Below are 18,880 nucleotides of genomic sequence, written 5' to 3' on the forward strand. Positions count from 1 at the left end.
CTTAAAACATGAAACATGGGTACATTTCCCAATGCAATTTGTGTTCAGTTCTTGTAACATTGTAAAGACAATGTGATACCACAGACCATAGGCTTTGGAATCAGATCTTTGTTTCTCACTAGCTGTGAGCTGGTTTTTCTAATTTGTAGCTGCCTTACAGATTTTGGTACTGTATGAGTAAATTAAATTGAGTAAAGTGACTAGTACAGTGCCTGGGCATGTAGAAGGTAGGTACTCAATACAGTTTGCTTCCCTTTCCCCTTAATCATTGCTGATATCAGCATTCAAGTAATTAGAACAGAATAAAGTGTTTCTTTAAATGATGTATTTGTTGTATACTTTTATAACATAGGTTTTCTGTAAAAGTCTTGGGCAGTACAGAATGTTCACAGGTAAATAACCAAACCAACCTTGCCTAGTTGTAAGTTACTCTTCACACCCTAATTGCATACACAGATGCCTTACTTGAACAAGAAATCATGGAAAAACAGGTAGTATTTGTTGACTTCTTTCTGGGTTTGTTTTAAATTTGAAGTTAAATTTGATATATAACATCAATATATGTATGTCCATACATAAACTGACACATCACTCCAAAATAGGACAAAATAGACTCAAAATAGAGTCTTAACTGTAATTCTAGAATTGCCTTGTTAGCTTATCTTTATCAATAAAGAGCTTTATTCTCAAGTATTAAACACTTAACCAGAACAGGATTGAAAAATCTAAAGTAGCCAAAACAGTTGTCAAAATCCATATGCTTTAAGTTTATGTACTTAGAAATTGCATTCACTTTCAGCTATTGCTTTAGTTACACTTCATTTTTAACATTCATTTGACATTTATTAGTTAGCAGGCAGTATACTAGATGCTATGAATATAAACAAATGAGACATAGCTTTTCCTTTAAGAATTCAATTCAGGTGGAAAAGACTTATCTAAAAACAAGTAATTATAATGCAATTTGATAAGTAATAGAGTTATGTACAGGGTGTTGTGGGAATGTAGAGGAAGTTCTAACTAGTCTGTAGGAGTTGAAACACCATTGAAATAAGCTAACATCTGAACTGGATCCTAAAAGATGAGTAGGAGTTTTTAAACCTTCTATAGGAAAGCATAGTTATATACCAAAAACTGATAAATCAGTTTTGGTCCATGACCCTTTTGTTAGTTGGGGACTAACTTGACTTCATTTAGACCATAGAAAGTAGAAATGAGAATAATCTTGCTAATACTCCTGAATTTTATGGGAGCTTCTTGGAATTAACCTCAATCTTATCTCCTTGGACTTTGTTTTTTTTCTATTTACACTTTTAAAATGAAATGTATTCCAGTTCTATGAAAAAGTATAAAATACAACACATTTGTACATACCTACTACTAGCATTTGTCAAATTTTGCTCTGTTTGTTTCAGATTTGTTTTTTAAAGGAATAAAGCATAGATACAAAAGAAGCCCTTGTTTGTATCCCTCCCCAGTCCCATTATTCTTTTTCCCTAGACATAACTGCTATCCTGAATTTGGTGTTTATCATGCCTTTGCATTTTCATTTTATTTTACTAGTAGTTTATGTATCCTTTAACAATATAAAGGTTTTCTGTTGCTAGCTTCGACATAAATGGTATGCTGAACATTTTATTTTGCATCTTGCTTTTTTGAGTTAACATCTGAAAAATTTGTCACTGTTGACATGTAATTATAACTTATTCATCTTGACTGCTGAGTATTATGTGATGTGAATTAACCATATGTCATTCATTTTCATATTGATGAACATTTAGGTTTTTTCCATTTTTTCTATTATAAATAATGTTACAAAAATGTTCTTCTTGAGCACATGTGCAAATGCTTTTCTAGTGTACAGGCATACCTCATTTTTATTGCACTTCGCAGATACTGTATTTTTGCAAATTGAAGGTTTGTGACAACTCTGCATCAGGAAAGTTTGTTGGCGCCATTTTTCCAATGGCATTTGTTCACTTCATGTTTCTGAGTCAATTTTGGTAATTCTTACATTTCAAACTTTTTCATTACTTTTTCCTTTGTCATGGTAATCTGTCTGTGATTAGTGATCTTTGATATTACTACTACTACAGCTCACATGAAAGCTTAGATTATGGTTAGCGTTTTTTAGCAATAAAGTGTTTAATTAAGATATGTACATTTTTTAGACATAATGCTATTATATACTTAGTAAGACTACAATATAGTGTAAACATAACTTTTATATGAACTAGGAAACCAGAGGAGTGTGATTCATCTTACTGTGATATTCCCTTTATTGGGGTGGTCTGGAATCAAACCTGCAATATCTCTGAGGTGTGCCTGTATACCTTAAGAGTGGAATTGCCAGATTCCACTATATAAGTATGCATTTTAAACTTGACCACATGTTTCCAAGTTAGTCTCCCAAGTATTTTATTCTTTCATTTTCCCACCAGCAACATACGATAGTTTCCATTGCTTTTTGTACTCATCTAACCCTTGGTATTACAGACCCATGGCTATTTAGTTTGTTAGCCCACCCACATCAGACTAGAAGGGGAGAGTAAAATAGGGAATGCTAGAGGCACTGACAGCATGTAATGGCAGCTGACATCTATGAAAGGCCCATTGTGTTAGGTACTTCTCTAACGTTCTTTAATCCCCACAAGAGAAAAGGTGGCTAACTTTTGATAAGAAGTGAAGAAAACTAAAACTCAAGGCTTAAAAAACTTTTACTATCTGGGTAATTTAGTCTGTAGGGGGATTAAGTCTGTACACCTCTAGTTCCTGAGAGCAGTACCGCACAATGATTGGAAATAGTATCATTTGGAAATCCATTATAATCACAGAGTCATTAAGAAAAAGTTAGCTTAGTCTTTTAAAAGAATAAAGAGTATGGTTTAGGTTTCTAAGCAAAAGACTTCGGCATTCTGGAATAGGCACTTGTTTTGGTTCTGTCCTAAACAAATTCCTACTCTCAAAACTTGGTTTTAATTTATTAGCAGTTATCAAGGGTTATCAGAGATGGAGTGAAAGAAATACTTGTTATAAAAAGCTGTTATTTTATACACGATATTTTTTGATATAAGTAATTTCATTTGTAAAATTGGTCCAGAGTTCAGCTTTTTATGTAAAAGTCTTCATCACAATTTTATTTACAGTATCAAATAATTAGAAACAATCCTTTGACAATACTTGGAGGCTGTCGTCTGGATTTCCTGATTATGAATTTGGAAATAATTCTATTCCTTTGATAATTGAACATCAAGATCTTACATAATGGATCAGAACAGAAATATTTGAAATTATCTTAAAAAGACAGAATGATTTCTAGGTCAGTCTAAACTGAATATATGTAATACGTATAAAGGAAGTATGTATCAATAAAACTTGGGTTTGAGGTGAGGTGTAGGGTCATCTTTAGAACAGATAGGAGAATTTTTGAGGTGGTCTGCCCCTAGGGAAGAAAGAGCTTTAACCAACAGGCATTGAATATGCAGATCTCATCACCAAACTATCCTGTTAGGAAAGTAGATGAATGTGTTTGGCAAGCATAGCCTGACCTCACTAAACATCAATTCCTCTGACCTACTCCACTTATTCCTGTTCCATGTTCACCAAACAGCCTTCTGATTATTATTTGATTTCACAGAAAATTTGTCTATTGTAATAAATGGGCTGGTCATTCATGAAGATAGAGTAATTATAATTTTTATTTTATTTAAATGTGTTTTCCTTATTTTTAAAATTCTCCAAAATAATGGTGTTTTATAGTAAGAATTTTATATATATATGTATATGTGTATATATATGTATGTATATGTGTGTGTGTATGTATGTATATGTGTGTGTGTATGTATATGTGTATATATATATATATGTATTTATGTGTAAAATGTATATATATTACATGTATTTATGGCTGAAGTAAAATACAGATGGCTTAATGTTTGGAACTTTTTTCCCCAGATGGTCAGCAGGAGGATGAAGCCAGTAAAATTGAAGCTCTGCACAAGAGGAGAAATTTACTTGCAGCATTTTGTAAGCTAATTGTATATACTGTGGTGGAGATGAATACAGCTGCAGATATCTTCAAGCAGTATATGAAGGTAAAATTGAATAATGGATAGCAAGATATTTTTATATTACTTTTATGGTTGGTTGCCATTGAATTTTTTTATATAGTAAATTTACTTTTGTAGCATAAAAGAAATCTCTTTAAATACTTAACATTTTCAGTAACATTTTCTCATATCTCCACACCTCTTTTAATGGACATTTTGAGTTCATTTGCATTTGGAGTATTGAAAACAGCTTGTTTAAGGTTAACTGTCACTAATAAAAATTGCATTTGTGATTTAGTTTAAGATAGTAGGATGGTGTCCCTCCCCTGCTTGGCGTTGCATAAAAAAGTGTTTTAGGAGTCAGTAGATATGTTTTAGATGGTATAGTTTTGGCTTTGTTACTATGCAGCTTGTGACCTTGAGTAATTCAATACTTTTTGTATCCCATATTTCTTCGTCTGTTTCACTGGGATAGCTAAGATTCCTTAAGCTCTGAAAATCTGATTTGATTCACAATAGGTTATTCACAATTGTCATAAATACATTTGAGATTCTTTAACTTTTTAAGTAGCAGTAGAAAGGATAGTGTTAATTGTACTAACAGAATGTGACTAAATATGATAATTTTTCTGTAATCCTTTTCCAAGTAAAATCTAATTATAAATATAAGCTTTTTTTAAGCCTTTGCTTTTACAAAATAAAATATATAGTACATTTAACAAAACCTAGTTAATTCTCTTTGGAATACTTCCCTACACGGTAGAATACTAGCACCATTATAAAGTACTTTGGAATTTAAGTTATTTGGCATGATACTTGTTAGATTTTTTTTTTTAAAACTAAGATTGTTTTTGAAGTCATTTTGCAAGTTTTAAACTTTTAGACTTAGATATTCTACATTTGATTAATCATAGGGGCATGGTTATCCTGTTATCTCTGTTAGTTGTTATATATGCATTTTGAAACAAGACCTTTAATTAGAAAAATTCACATGCAGTGTATAGTGTAAATGTCACACATAGTAAGTTTCCTTTTAAATGCTGTTAACAAGCTATTCATTTCCATAAACCAAATTAATAAAGTTGGAAACTGCACATGATGTATATGCCAGTAGCAATGAAAGTAACTGTGATTAAATTCATTATCTTAAATAGTTCAAAAAAAAGCACAAAAACTTTGTTTCTGTCCTTTGTTTTATTTCTGAAAATCTGTATAACTTAAATATTGTTACATAATATACCTCCTTAAAACCAATTCTGGAGCTTAATGTGATTAGATCTTAAGTGATATTTCTGAACTTAACTGATGTTAGGAATTATGTGTTTAGAAATACACAGCAAGAAAAAATGTGACAATATATGTATGTTCATGTGTAACTGAAAAATTGTGCTTTACACTGGAATTTGACACAATATTTTAAAATGACTATAACTCAGTAAAAAAAAGTTTAAAAAAAGAAATTATAATGACATTTCAGTAACATTCTTTCATGTCTCTGAAGGCATAATTTCAGCCAAATACATTTTTGTGACATGCTAATATGACTAACCTAAAATTAGTCTTGTCCAGTAATTTTTTTTAACATTTTTTATTGATTTATAATCATTTTACAATGTTGTGTCAAATTCCAGTGCTCAGCACAATTTTTCAGTCATTCATGGACATATACACACTCATTATCACATTTTTTTCTCTGTGATTTATCATAACATTTTGTGTATATTTCCCCTTGTCCAGTAATTTTAAGAGACAAAGTTCTAATTTGCTCAAATTTCTTTTCTAGTATTATAACGACTATGGAGATATCATCAAAGAAACAATGAGTAAAACAAGGCAGATAGACAAAATTCAGTGTGCAAAGACCCTTATTCTCAGTTTGCAACAGGTAAGACAAAGTACCAGCTTAGGCTAACATAATAAACATTTAATAGTTTTCAAGGTAACAGTTGAAAACTGGGCAAAGGATGCAACAGATAGTTCATAAAAGTGGAAATATAAGATACTCAGTCTCACTAGTAGACATTGTGCAAGTGGAATCATTTTTTGCTTTGAGGCTGGCAAGATTGGCAAAACCTGTAGTTGCCTGAGGTATCAGGGAAAATCGGTACTGTCAACAATTTATGATTCAACTTTCCTGGTAGGCATTTTGGCAATGTATGTCAAAATTTATCATGTGTATGCCATTTTAGGCAGCAATTCTACTTTTAGAAATTTATCCACAGTGGTAATAGGACAAATATGCAAAAAAGGGTGAATGAGCTTATACATGGCAAAAATGTTTATAATAGCAAGAAGTTAGAAATAAATCAAATGTTCCTCAATAGTATATTAGATGAATATGTTGTGTAGTACATCTTTGCAGTGGCTATTGTGTAGCACTTAAAATTAATGTAGGTCTATATTCATTCATCTGTAAAGATCTCTACAATATATAGTTTGAAAATAAAGTAGATTATAGTATAGCAACTCTATAAAATTGTGCATATCTCTGTATCTATTTGGGAAAAAAAATCACCAGAATGTTAGCTGGGGTTAACTTGCTTTGGTAGGTTTCAGGTGAATTTTACTTTTTCCTTTGTACATTTCCACATGTATTTCAATGAGCATTTATCAATCCTATAATCAAAATACAACAGTCATTTTGATTTTGGCAGTGGCAAGGCAGGTTTAATTAGGTAAAAATAATTTGCTTAGTATACTTTTGTCACTAGAGACCAAATGCATGCAAAACACAACCCAACCCATTTCATTTTGCTAAACTTTGTTCTTAGGAATCTAGGTATGAAAGCTCAATTTCATTTGCATATTTGGATACTCTTTATTAAAATTAATAGAATTTAAAAAATTTTAAAGGCAGCATTTAAATAACTTTTGCTATAAAATAATAGCTGCTTGCTATAGAAAGTTTAGAAAATATTGTAGGAAAACTAGAAAAAAACCCAACTTTTCCCTAATTTTTTCCACTTAACAATGTTATAATTTTTAATAGTCTTCCTAATCTTTTTTATGCCTATGTGAATCTTATTTTACAAAAATAAAAAATTGTATTGTGCATTCTATTTTGCAGTCCTCAAATTTTCATTTTAATAAATCCTGAATATTTTCATGCCATTAAATACTTCCCTCTTCATTTTTAATGATTGTAATATTCCATTTTATAGGACTGTAATTTAACCATGATCTCTTCTTTGATGTTGAGGTCTTGTACAATTCTTAGCACTTGCTTATAAATAGCACTAAACCAAACATTTTTGTGCCTATGTATTGTACACAGGTATTACTATTACCATTCCTTTTGGATAAAGTCTGGTCATTACAAGTGCTTAGTCAAAGGGCATGAGAATTCTAAAGCTTTCACTATACATTGCCAGATTGCTCTACAGAAAGAAAGGTTATCTCAATTTATGTTCCCAGCAGATCAGTGCTCATTATTCGAAGCAGTAGCCATTATCTGTTAAAAATCTTGGCAATTTGATAGTTGAAAAGTTGTATTTTGTTTTGCTTACTTTATGATGAAAGTTCTTGATGGAACTTATGATGGAAGTTCTTAGAAAAATCATTTAAATGTTAATAAAAGAGCATGGTTGCCTAATATTTTACTTTCCTTTTTCTTTATATTTTTATGTGCTATTTTAATATTCAGTTAATACAGGCAGAAAACAAGTCTGTCATTACAAATTTAAAGAGTTTCTAATGTTGATACTACCTCTAGTCTGAATATATGAAGTGCTACAATTTTGGTAATTTATATCATGTTTTTAAAAATCTATGTTAGAATAAAATACAATGCTTCATTTATGGTATATCAAGTATATTTTAAATAAAAAATGTACTTTTTAAATTAGATGTTAATAATCCATAGTTATTAAAAAACTTGAACATGCTTTCTTTCTTTCCAAATAGCTTTTTAATGAAATGATACAGGAAAATGGCTATAATTTTGATAGGTCATCCTCAACATTCAGCGGCATAAAAGAACTTGCTCGACGTTTTGCATTAACTTTTGGACTCGATCAATTGAAAACAAGAGAGGCCATCGCTATGCTGCACAAGTAATTTCCAAATATTTCATTCAGCTCTCCTGTTAAGTTGTTATTAATCATTAAGGTTTTTTTTGTATCTAGCTCTTTTATTTAGAATAACCAAATTCAGTTGATGTTTTATTACTTGTTTACAAATCTGTGGCATATCTCCTTAAGTTAAGAACCAGTTGCAGTGCTATCTCCATTAACACATGAATTGGGACTAAAATACCTTTTACCGAAAGTCTTTGCTGTAATTAAAATCATACAGAATCTTTATAAATTATGTGAAGAAAAGCAACATTCATGAGGTATTAAAAAATCTCTTTTGATAGTTTTTGTCATAATCTCATTGCTAGGTAGAAAAATTTTTGAGATTTGATTCCTTTGTTTCAAGTTTTCTGCTTCTGGTTCTGTTCTCTATTTCGTAGTGACCTTTTTTCGTGTTTTGAGCCACAACCTTTATTCTGTCTGCATGTTTGCTCTGCCTTGTCAAAATTGGAAATCATCTGATTTTATTTTAGGCATGTAATTTACTGATCAATTATACTTTTAAGTGAGTGTGAGTGTATTTTAGAGCTTAAACATAACCAACAGGTGGGCATTAATACCCTTTATTTGTTTATTGTGGATAAAGAGCCTTGCCTTTGGAAAAGTCAGGAGGTTTGGATGCTGTTTCATTGAAAGCTCTCTGTTTTATTTGTGTTTTTTTTTTAATTCTTATTGCTTCCTTAGTTATAAAAGTGTTAAATGTCTCCCTACAGAAATTGTTCTGCTCTTTAAGTTAGTCCCATACTTTCCTCAACTTTAATTCACTCTCTAGTCTTTTAAATATTTTTTTTTCTGTTGCAGAGATGGCATAGAATTTGCTTTTAAAGAGCCTAATCCACAAGGAGAGAGCCATCCACCTTTAAATTTGGCATTTCTTGATATTCTCAGTGAATTTTCTTCTAAACTACTCCGACAAGACAAAAGAACAGTGTATGTATTTCCTGGAAATATTCTGTTTAATTTTGTTTTGGAATTCTTAAAGATTAATTATTATACTTGGTTTCTCTCTCAGATTAGATTAGATTTGTAGGATTGCATTAGTGCATGAAAAAACTTTATACTTCAGAAATTTTATAATTTAAGGATTTTAACTATGTTTTATGGATAATACTCCATTTTAATTCCATGAGTTCCCCTTACAGCGTAGTTGTGGCTTTAGAGGTATAACTGGAATGCTTTGTGTATTCTAATTTGTGTTCTTGGCTTAGCCTAATTAAGGAAGAAGCATTTAACAGACAATAGTATTGTGATCCATCATGAGCATCTTAGTCTGTGTCCTGAGCTGTGACTACACTGTAAATTAGAAGTCCCCCCTTTTTATTTATCTTTGTACTTTGACTGCTAGTCCTGTTCTCAGAAGACCCTGTTCTCAACAGACCATTTAAACAGGATACTTTTATGGTTTGGTCTCCTAAAATGGTGACATATTCTAAGAGAGCCCAACAAATGAAATTAAATTCTAAAAATCTTCTTTGAACCACCCCCTGCTCCCTGAATCCCTGTCTTGGAGGTACAAAAGGGCAGAAGAATGTGAGTAACTTAATAGTATAGATAATGTCTTTTGAAAGCCCACCAGTATTTTGCATTTAAAGATTATATAGATCTTACATGAAATTCTAAAGCAGACAAAACTAATAATCCATGGTGATAGAAATCACTAGTGGTTACTTCTAAGGTTGTGGAGACTAAATGGGAAAAGGGATATAGGGTATTTTCTAGGGTCATGGGAATGCCCTATATCTTGAAAGGTGTGGGTTACATGACTGCATTCATTTGCAAAACTGACCCAACTTTATTCTTAATTTCTGTGCATTTTATTATATATAAATTTATCCCTATTAAAAATTGCATTGACACTTAGAGAAGTATAAATTAAAATAATAAAAAAAAAACATTTGTCACCTAGCAGATTAGCAAAAATGAAGAAGACTGATAGTGCCAAGTTTTGCCAAGGACGTGGAGCAATAGAGACTTTTAGACATTGCTGGTAGAGTATACTGGTACAAGAACACTTTGTGGAGATATTTGGCAATGTCACAAAGTTTAAGATTCTCCCTACTTCATGGTCCAGCAATTCTATTCATAGGTAGATACCCTAGAGGAGATCCTGCACATGTATATAAGGAGAACCATAAAAATATCTGACTGTTGCATTGATTGAATAGGGAAAAGCTCAGAACTAACTAAACAGTTATCAAGTGGGAAATAGGATCAACAGATTGACATAGAATGGAATACTATACAGTGGTCAAAATGGTTACTTTTTTTTAAGTAAATAGTTCTTAATTTGATTAAAAACCTAGCTATTTTTAAAATTTCTGGTAGCCTCAGATGTCATAAATTGATTTTATTTTTATAGTTCTTTTTATAGAATTGGGATTGAAATAAGACTCACACAATCCAATTGATCTTCTTTTAAAATCTTAAGTTTTTTTCAGGTTTATTGAGGTATAATTAACAAACAAAATTATATATTTAAAATACACAGTATGATGATTTCATATACATTTTGAAAGGATTCCCATCATCAGGTTAATTATTTATCGCCTCACATATTTACCCTTTTTTGGATGAGAACACTTAAGCTGTATTCTTTAGCAAATTTTAGCAAATTTCAATTATACAGTATTGTATAATTACACAGTATCATCAACTGTAACCACTATGTTATATATTAGACCCTCAGACCTCATTGGTCTTTTTAAAAAATTTTTTCCTGACTTAACATTGAGATACAGTTGGCATATAATACTATGTAAATTTGAGGTGTACAACATATTGATTTGATACACTTAAAAATTGGAAAATGATTGCTACCATAGTGTTAGCTAATGTCACTCTTTGGAAATGGTAAGATTTTAAATTATAATGTTGAGTGCAAAAAGCAAAGTACAAAATGATGCTATGATGTCTATAGACTAGTAGGTATTAAAAGTATAAAACTAATGCATGGGGACAAAAAACAGCAAATTCAGGTTAATGGTGACCTCTGTGGCTGGGAAGAAGACAAAAGGAAATAGCATTAGGAAGGGCTACTTATCCGGAATGTTCTGTTAAGCTATGTGGTGTATACTGATGTAGTTGTAAATCTCTCTACCAGTGAGTGTATTTTGGCTTAGGCTGCACATCTTGTCACAGACGGATAGCAGTTCTCAGATTGATAGGCAACTTACAGACCACACTTTGAGGAGTACTGTATTACTGTGTATAGCTGATAGATATTGTAATTAAGAAGAAATAATGAACAACTAACACCAAACAGTATGTTTGTAACTGATACTTCTTTTCGTTTCTCTTTAATGGTGTTCAAAACTGGTAATTCTGAACTGATTGAAATTAGCCGTTATTATGATAGCAAAATTTGGATTGCACTTTATATAGTTAGTTGATGAAAATTGTGTTCATGTTTTTGAAGCATAATTTAGACAATAAAGCACTGAACTTTTAGTGTCAAAGGCCTGGAATTTGAATCATGGTTATACTACTTTCTCATTTTTATGACCATGGATATATCACTTAACTTTTTTTGTCCTTTCTCTCATCTGTCAAATGGGGCGAATGTCTCCCTCACAAGATTTTAAGAATAAAGTTAACCCAAGAGGAAAATGCCTAGCACACAGTAGTCACACAGATGTTAGTTGATTTTTTGTTGGTATATTACATATAAGCCATAGAGTCCTTGTGATACTGGGATACAGAAGTATAAATTCCATCGGGCTGAAAATTGTTTTGCAGGTAGGGACCATATCTGATATACTTTTGTATCCATCCTCATTGCCTTGGATGTAAATGCTCAACAAATACTAAGCTGAAATGCTATGAATTATTTCATTTAATGTGAGAATCTTGATAGAGGTAAAATTGCTCATCAGTGTACTGATGAGGCTGAGATTGAGTAAGTAGTGAAGTAATACGCTCGTGCTCACACAGCTGGGGGTGCTGGTAGAACGGGGACTAGAACCCAAATTGTATGATTTTTAAATCCAGTCCTCTTTCCAGAAATAGAACTCAGGTTTGTTCTTCTAACAGAGGTTCTGTAAAGTTCGGATAGAACAGATACATCTCAAGAAAAAAAAACACTAGCATCCTTCAATTGTAACTGTGTGCTTTGAGGAAATGTAGACTATCAACTGTTATTCTGTTTTATTCTAACTTACTTTTTATTTAGTTCTAATTAAATCATTGTATGTTCCATATAGCATGTGAGCCTTAAGATTATTAAGAACAAGCAAAAAGAAAAAAAGCTATGGCAGTTTAGTGTATCGAAGCTGATGGTTTCTATTCCTTTTTAAGGTATGTTTACTTGGAAAAGTTCATGACCTTTCAGATGTCACTCCGAAGAGAAGATGTGTGGCTTCCACTGATGTCATACCGAAATTCTTTGCTAGCTGGTGGTGATGACGACACCATGTCAGTCATTAGTGGAATCAGCAGTCGAGGGTCAACTGTGAGGAGTAAAAAATCAAAACCGTCTACAGGAAAACGGAAAGTAGTTGAAGGCATGCAGCTTGCACTCCGTAAGAATATGGTTCATTCTCTTTATGTTTATCCCTTATGTTTACCAACTGAATTGTCAATTAAGGGTCACCTTATTTTTAGATTTGAGATATGTATTGTTAAATAATAGCTTGCACAATGTGTCCAGTTTTGTGTAAATGTACTGTTTTAAGCATTTTACATACATAAATTCAGTTCTCACAACTCTCTAGGTACATCCTCATTTTTCAGATGAGATAACTAGTACAGGGAAGTAACTTACCTAAAGTCATACAGATAGTAAGTAGCAGAGCCAGGTAGTCTTAACTCTAGAGCAGCTGCTTTTTAGTCACTGCACTATACTGTATGCATTGGGATATGGACTCAGTATTTTAGAGCTAATCATTACCTAAGAAATCAGATCATCTAGTTTAAGTGGAACAACAGATTCAGAGAGGTTCCAACTTTTGAATTTCTATGAAGAGGTCATTAATCATAAAGAACTTGATAGAATACAAATTGCTGTCTATAATCTTTGAGATAAGAGTCATTGTGACACTTGAATCTCTTGGACTCTTAGTTCCCCAGAGTTGGTTCAGAATGGTTTGGGGACTTTTTCCCTCTCCTTAGGAAACTTTAAACAAATTAGCAAAGTTGCCAAAATTTGTTCCAGCTGTTACTCCTTAGTAATAAACTATCCCCCAAACTTAGGACATAGCAGGGACATGATGTCTGGTAGCTTCAGTTCAGAAGACTCAGAGGCTGGTGACTGGAATCATATGGAGGCATCTACACTTACATTTCATGCTATCTCATTCTGGTTGTCACCTGGGACCTCAGCTGGATTTTCTACCAGAACACTTTACATGTGACCTTTCTACCAGAACACTTTACATGTGACCTTTCCATGTGGCTGTTTGGCTTCCTCACAGCGTGTGACTAGGCTCCAAGAGCAGGTGTCTCAAGAGACAAGAAAGAACTCTGGAAGCTGTCATTTTCTTAAAGCCCAGAAACTGGATAGCATAATTTCCATCATATTCTATTGAGCAAGCTGTCACAGGACCCAGATGTAAGGGGATGGGACATAATTTCCCACTTGTTAATATGAGGAGTATCAAAGATTTGGGGGCCATATTTTTAAATTGCCACATAATTCTTCAACCATCATCAAATGTATAGTATTTAAATCTTGATTGTCCCATAGATGGATGGTTTTAGTATTTTTTGTCCAATAATATAAATGCATAAACTTACACAACTTTCTATTTAGACTTGATTGGTTATATAGCCCCAACATCCCACTCCGTGGAGGAATTTCCCTTACAGTATCACTGACTGGTTAAAATAGCTAGGGCTATTTTATAGCTTTTTGATGGTTTATAGGTAGTTAAAATAAATTTTCCTTTTTTTAAATACAAAAGTTACCAAATTAGAAGATGTGTTCGTTGCATATCACTATAAATTTTAAAAAGTTTTTCTCATCTGAACCTCTAATTCCCCTGGGCTACAGAGTTAGCTTCCTAAGTGGCCTGTTTGCTCACCAGTCTTCATATTCTCAAGTACACTTCTCCATCCACATCCTCCACTGTCACTAAAACACGTAACTCACCACATTGCTCCTGTCATCTTAGCACAGCTTATAAGATTTTCCATAAATTGACTCCTGCCTCTTTATTCAGCCTTTAGCCATTTACTCCAGGAGTACTAAACTCTTGAATCTGCACTATATGAAATTAGCATTTTTGCAGGTCAAAAATTGCCGAATATTTCAGCAAATTAGTATGGTTCTATCATTGTTGTTTCATGCCTCAGTGCTTTGGTTTATGCTCTTCCCCCTGCCTAAGACTTCACAGTCTCACACCTACTCTAGTCAGATGCGACTTCTGGGTAGGTGGCTCTGACCTCTCATGGCTCCCATTCTGCCTGGGCTTCCCTCTCTTTACCACTTAGCCCTGTGTTGTAATTGCCTGGGTTCTCTTTTTCCACAAGCAGGCTATAAGGGCAGGGCCAGGACTGCACCTGTAGGAGGTGTGTAACCTGTGTATCTCCCTGCTCCAAGCACTAGTATGTGGAAAGCAACCAGATGTTTGACCTGAACAGGTCGTATGATACTTCTTGGTTAGTCAAAATTAGTGGCTGAACTTTGTTGCTCTTAATTTTCTTTCTCAGCTGAAGAAAGCAGTAGTAGTGACAGTATGTGGCTAAGCAGAGAACAAACACTGCACACCCCAGTTATGATGCAGACACCACAACTCACCTCAACCATTATGAGAGAGCCCAAAAGATTACGACCTGAGGATAGCTTCATGGGTGTCTATCCAATGCAGACCGAACATCATCAAACTCCTCTTGATTATAAGTAAGTACATCTGATCATTTTCTGTACTATAACTTTATTAATTACATAGAAAAAAGTTAAGTTAAAAGAAGAATAAAATTCTCCTTGAAGCACGCAGGTAACATGGATGTTAGCTCAAAGACAACAAGAGGAAGCAAGGCAACAGCAGGAGAGAGCAGCAATGAGCTATGTTAAACTGCGAACTAATCTTCAGCATGCCATGTAAGTGAGAGTGCCTTATTGTCTGAGTCTAGGAAGTTCACTAATTCATTTTAACATACTTTAATGTGTGCCTTATCTAAACATTTCAGCAAACTCTCTAAAGTAACTAAGCTGAAATAATCAAGGAACCAACAATTGGTCTTTCCAACAGAAAAAAAACTTTTAAAGTTAAATATTAACGAGTTAGTTAAAGGACCAATCTTAGCTTGATCTGTTGGAAAAGTTTAAGTATGAATCCTTGTTTATTTTGGTACACAGACCTATAGCTAAAAATCCAGTTTTGTTACATCTTAATTTATTCCCTACCTTAGTTCAGGCCCTCATCTCTCACCTGAACTATTATTTTAGCTTTCTAACTTGTTTTCTTCCCTCAGATCTCCCATTTATCCTCTCACCAAACCCCTCCCCTCACTCCCTCCACCACCACTCCATTATTCACACTCTCATCAAGAATTGCTATTCTAGAATAAAAATCTCATCATGTAACTCTTTTCCTTAAAAACTTTCCATGGCTCCCCATTACCTGCAGGATACAGTTCAAACTCCTTAGCTCATGGCATGCAAGATCTTTCTAAATATGGCCCCTGCCTACATTTTAGTATCGTATCCTATTCCCTGGCAACTGGTAAAATCATCGTAAAAGAACAAGCTCAGGTGTCACCTTACATGAAGTTGCGGTGTCATCTATGCTCCCATAACACTATGTATATTTCTATTTTTTATAGCACTTATCACATTGTATTGTAATTTGTTTATGAATTTGTCCCTTTCTGTAGACTGTGAGCTCCTTAAGGGCAGGGACCTCTTTTTTTCTTTTTTAAAAATTAAGGTATAGTTGATGTGCAATATTATGTAAGTTACAGGTGTACATTATAGTGATTCACAATTTTTAAGGTTATACTCCATTTATAGTTAGTATAAAATATTGACATATTCCCTGTGTTGTACAGTATATCCTTATAGCTTATTTTATACCTAATAGTTTGTAACTCTTAATAGGGACCACTTTCATTTCCTGTTAGCGCTTGGCACATAAAAATGTGCTAAGTAAATGTTCATTGAATGAATAAATGTCCAATGTTTAAAAACTTTGTAGTTTAACTTTCAAATACTTTGTTTTTACTGGAATCTGTATGAGAGTTTTATAAATCTTTATTAGCTTCGGCTCCAAAAGAAATGGCATACAAGCAGTTTTTAGATGGTTGATACAGAGGGGGAAGATCTGATGACTCTGATTATTTAAGTTTTTGAGTTTGAAAGCTTTGTATTTGTAACATAATGTGGTATGTGTTTTAATGCTGGGAGATAGTAATTGTTACCTTTTTAAAATTTATTTTTTGTTTCATTTTGTGTTTTTAAATGATGAGAATTCACCTGTTTTTCTTAAGAAATGATCATTTATCATGTGAGTGGTAGTCTATTTGAATTCACTTTAGTTATCTAGAGTGGTCTTAAGAACCTCTATAGACAGAGTATACTTTATCACACATAGAGATTCTTGTAACCTGCTACCTTGCTGAATTCTTCAATTATTTCTAGTAGTTTTTGTGTGGAACACATAGAGATTCTGATCCCAGTATGTCTAATATGTTCATCCTCTATACTATCCCTTGGTTCTGTCCCCTTTTCTGTTTTGTATGGCCACATTCCTTTTCATATATGTTCTTACTACTTGTTGAATCCAGCATGAAATTTCTTAGCTTCCAACCAGTCACCAGTCCAAACACTTCAGAATTCTGCCATGCAGTCATTTGGTCCATGTCTCCCCTGAGAGCTTTCCACGAGTGCCCACGATCTTCCACAGCGTCTCATTACTCAGTACCATTTATCATTATTCTTTTGTTTGTAGATTAATTGATTGATTGATTAAAATTTTTTTCTTCCAGTTTTGTGGAGGTATAATTGACATACAGGACTGTATAAGTTTAAGGTGTACAGCATAATGATTTGGCTTACATAACATCATGAAATGACTATTGTAATAAATTTAGTGAACATCTATCATCTTATATAGATACAGTGTTTGTAGTTAGTTTTAATTCTTCTTAGAGAGCTTCCCAAGGTGACTAAGAAATTATCCTAGTTAAATAATTATTACCAGAAGATTCTTTTGGTTGTTGTACCACAAGTGGTCTATTGCTTGAGACTTTAAAATATTTTAACAATAATTTTTCTATAATAGTACCTGCCCTATACCTGAAAATACTTCCAAATTATCTTTTTAAAATTGCTTATATCATATATCTTTGTTATACTCCAAGTGAAGTTCAGAATGGATTTCTAGTTTTCTATGACATATGGCCACCAAAAGCACACATATTACCTTCACAGTTGCCTCTACCAAATACAATAAAATTGTCATTTACTATCCAGAACTCTTAGGAAATAGGAACCATTGTCAAAATATTTGTCTGGATAGCCTGGATTAGACATCATGTCATGCTGTCTTTATCTTTTAAGACTCGGCATAGAATTGTGTAAATTGTAAGCAAGTATTTAGTAAATAATTGATTTTGGGGTGGAATCTTTAGAATGAGAAAAGAAGGAAATGCTGGCCAGACTGGGGAACAATAAGTCACCCTCAGTTTCACTCCTTTATGCTGATCTGGGCCAACTGTGAACTTGGAAATTTGAGTTTGTTCCCTATAATTATGTGATAACAAACAGAATTTTTGGTCTTAATTTTTATTTTACTTTTTCTCTATGTATCTTAGTTTTGAGTTTCATAGGACACAGAATGCAGCTTTCAGCATAAATGTTGCTCATTTCTTCCCAAAGCAGAATTAATCTCTTCTTTCAGTATAACTTTATAGCACTTGATGCATATTTCTCTTGCAGTATTCATCACACTGTCATAATCAATTATCTCTGTTTCTCATAGTAGACTGTGAGCTCCTTGAGGGCAGGAACCATATCTTATTCATTCTTTTATTTTGCATCCATAGGACACAGTAGAAGCCTGGCACATAGTAGGCACTGTGTGAATGACTGACTGAGTGCTTAGTACAGTTTAGGTACTGAGTGAATGAGTGAGTGATGGGTAAAATTAACATTACATGTTAATGAAAATACGTATTCTGAAAATGTCATTTCTTTGGTCTCTGTTTTATATTTGTTTATTAATTTGTACCCTGCCTACTTTCAAAAAGGATTTGAGGTATCTTGTCTGTTCCCATGTGGGAAATTCTCATTGAACTTTTTATATGGGATATCAGAACTATCAAGCTAAATGTATTGAAGTAATAGAATAAACATAACTCCTTAGCATTTTTAGACAAGTGAACATTGGGGTTTTGACATCATTGATGACATGATCAGTGCCTAATCATTTTCCCTGACCTTTAATCCCATCATTTTCCATTACACTTGAATATAGAGAGCCACATAGTTGCTGCCAATATATTAATAGTCGCAGCTTTGGTTCAGGTCTTGACCTAGTTTTGTATTTCTCTAGTCGGCGTGGTACAAGCCTAATGGAAGATGATGAAGAGCCAATTGTTGAAGATGTTATGATGTCCTCAGAAGGGAGGATTGAAGATCTTAATGAGGGGATGGATTTTGACACCATGGATATAGACTTGGTAAGACACAATGATTTCTGTAAGATTTTCAATTTAGATCTTTTGAAAATTAAGTTGGATATTTATTAGAGTAGAGAAATACTTGGCATGAAAAGTAAGCTTTGCAAAATTACTTAATAAAATAGTTGCCAGGAGTTTAGA

At 33.0% G+C, this 18,880-nt stretch overlaps 1 protein-coding gene across 6 annotated transcripts in view; it reads left to right on the top strand.

Annotated features, from left to right (window-relative positions):
- STAG2 (STAG2 cohesin complex component) overlaps positions 1-18,880 on the top strand; it is a 108,208-nt gene that overhangs the window by 82,329 nt on the left and 6,999 nt on the right. For 4 of the 6 annotated variants that reach the window (XM_006203981.4, XM_072956804.1, XM_031671360.2 and 1 more), the window contains 8 exons: positions 3,955-4,094; positions 5,833-5,934; positions 7,953-8,101; positions 8,924-9,052; positions 12,416-12,639; positions 14,768-14,957; positions 15,048-15,158; positions 18,613-18,739. In XM_006203981.4, coding sequence (XP_006204043.1) covers positions 3,955-4,094; positions 5,833-5,934; positions 7,953-8,101; positions 8,924-9,052; positions 12,416-12,639; positions 14,768-14,957; positions 15,048-15,158; positions 18,613-18,739 — 1,172 coding nt within the window. The remainder of the gene's footprint in view (positions 1-3,954; positions 4,095-5,832; positions 5,935-7,952; positions 8,102-8,923; positions 9,053-12,415; positions 12,640-14,767; positions 14,958-15,047; positions 15,159-18,612; positions 18,740-18,880) is intronic. The other 2 variants (XM_031671361.2, XM_006203982.4) reach the window with 1 other exon arrangement.

This window comes from Vicugna pacos, chromosome X (genome assembly GCF_048564905.1).
Source record: "Vicugna pacos chromosome X, VicPac4, whole genome shotgun sequence".
Lineage (NCBI taxonomy): Eukaryota > Metazoa > Chordata > Mammalia > Artiodactyla > Camelidae > Vicugna > Vicugna pacos.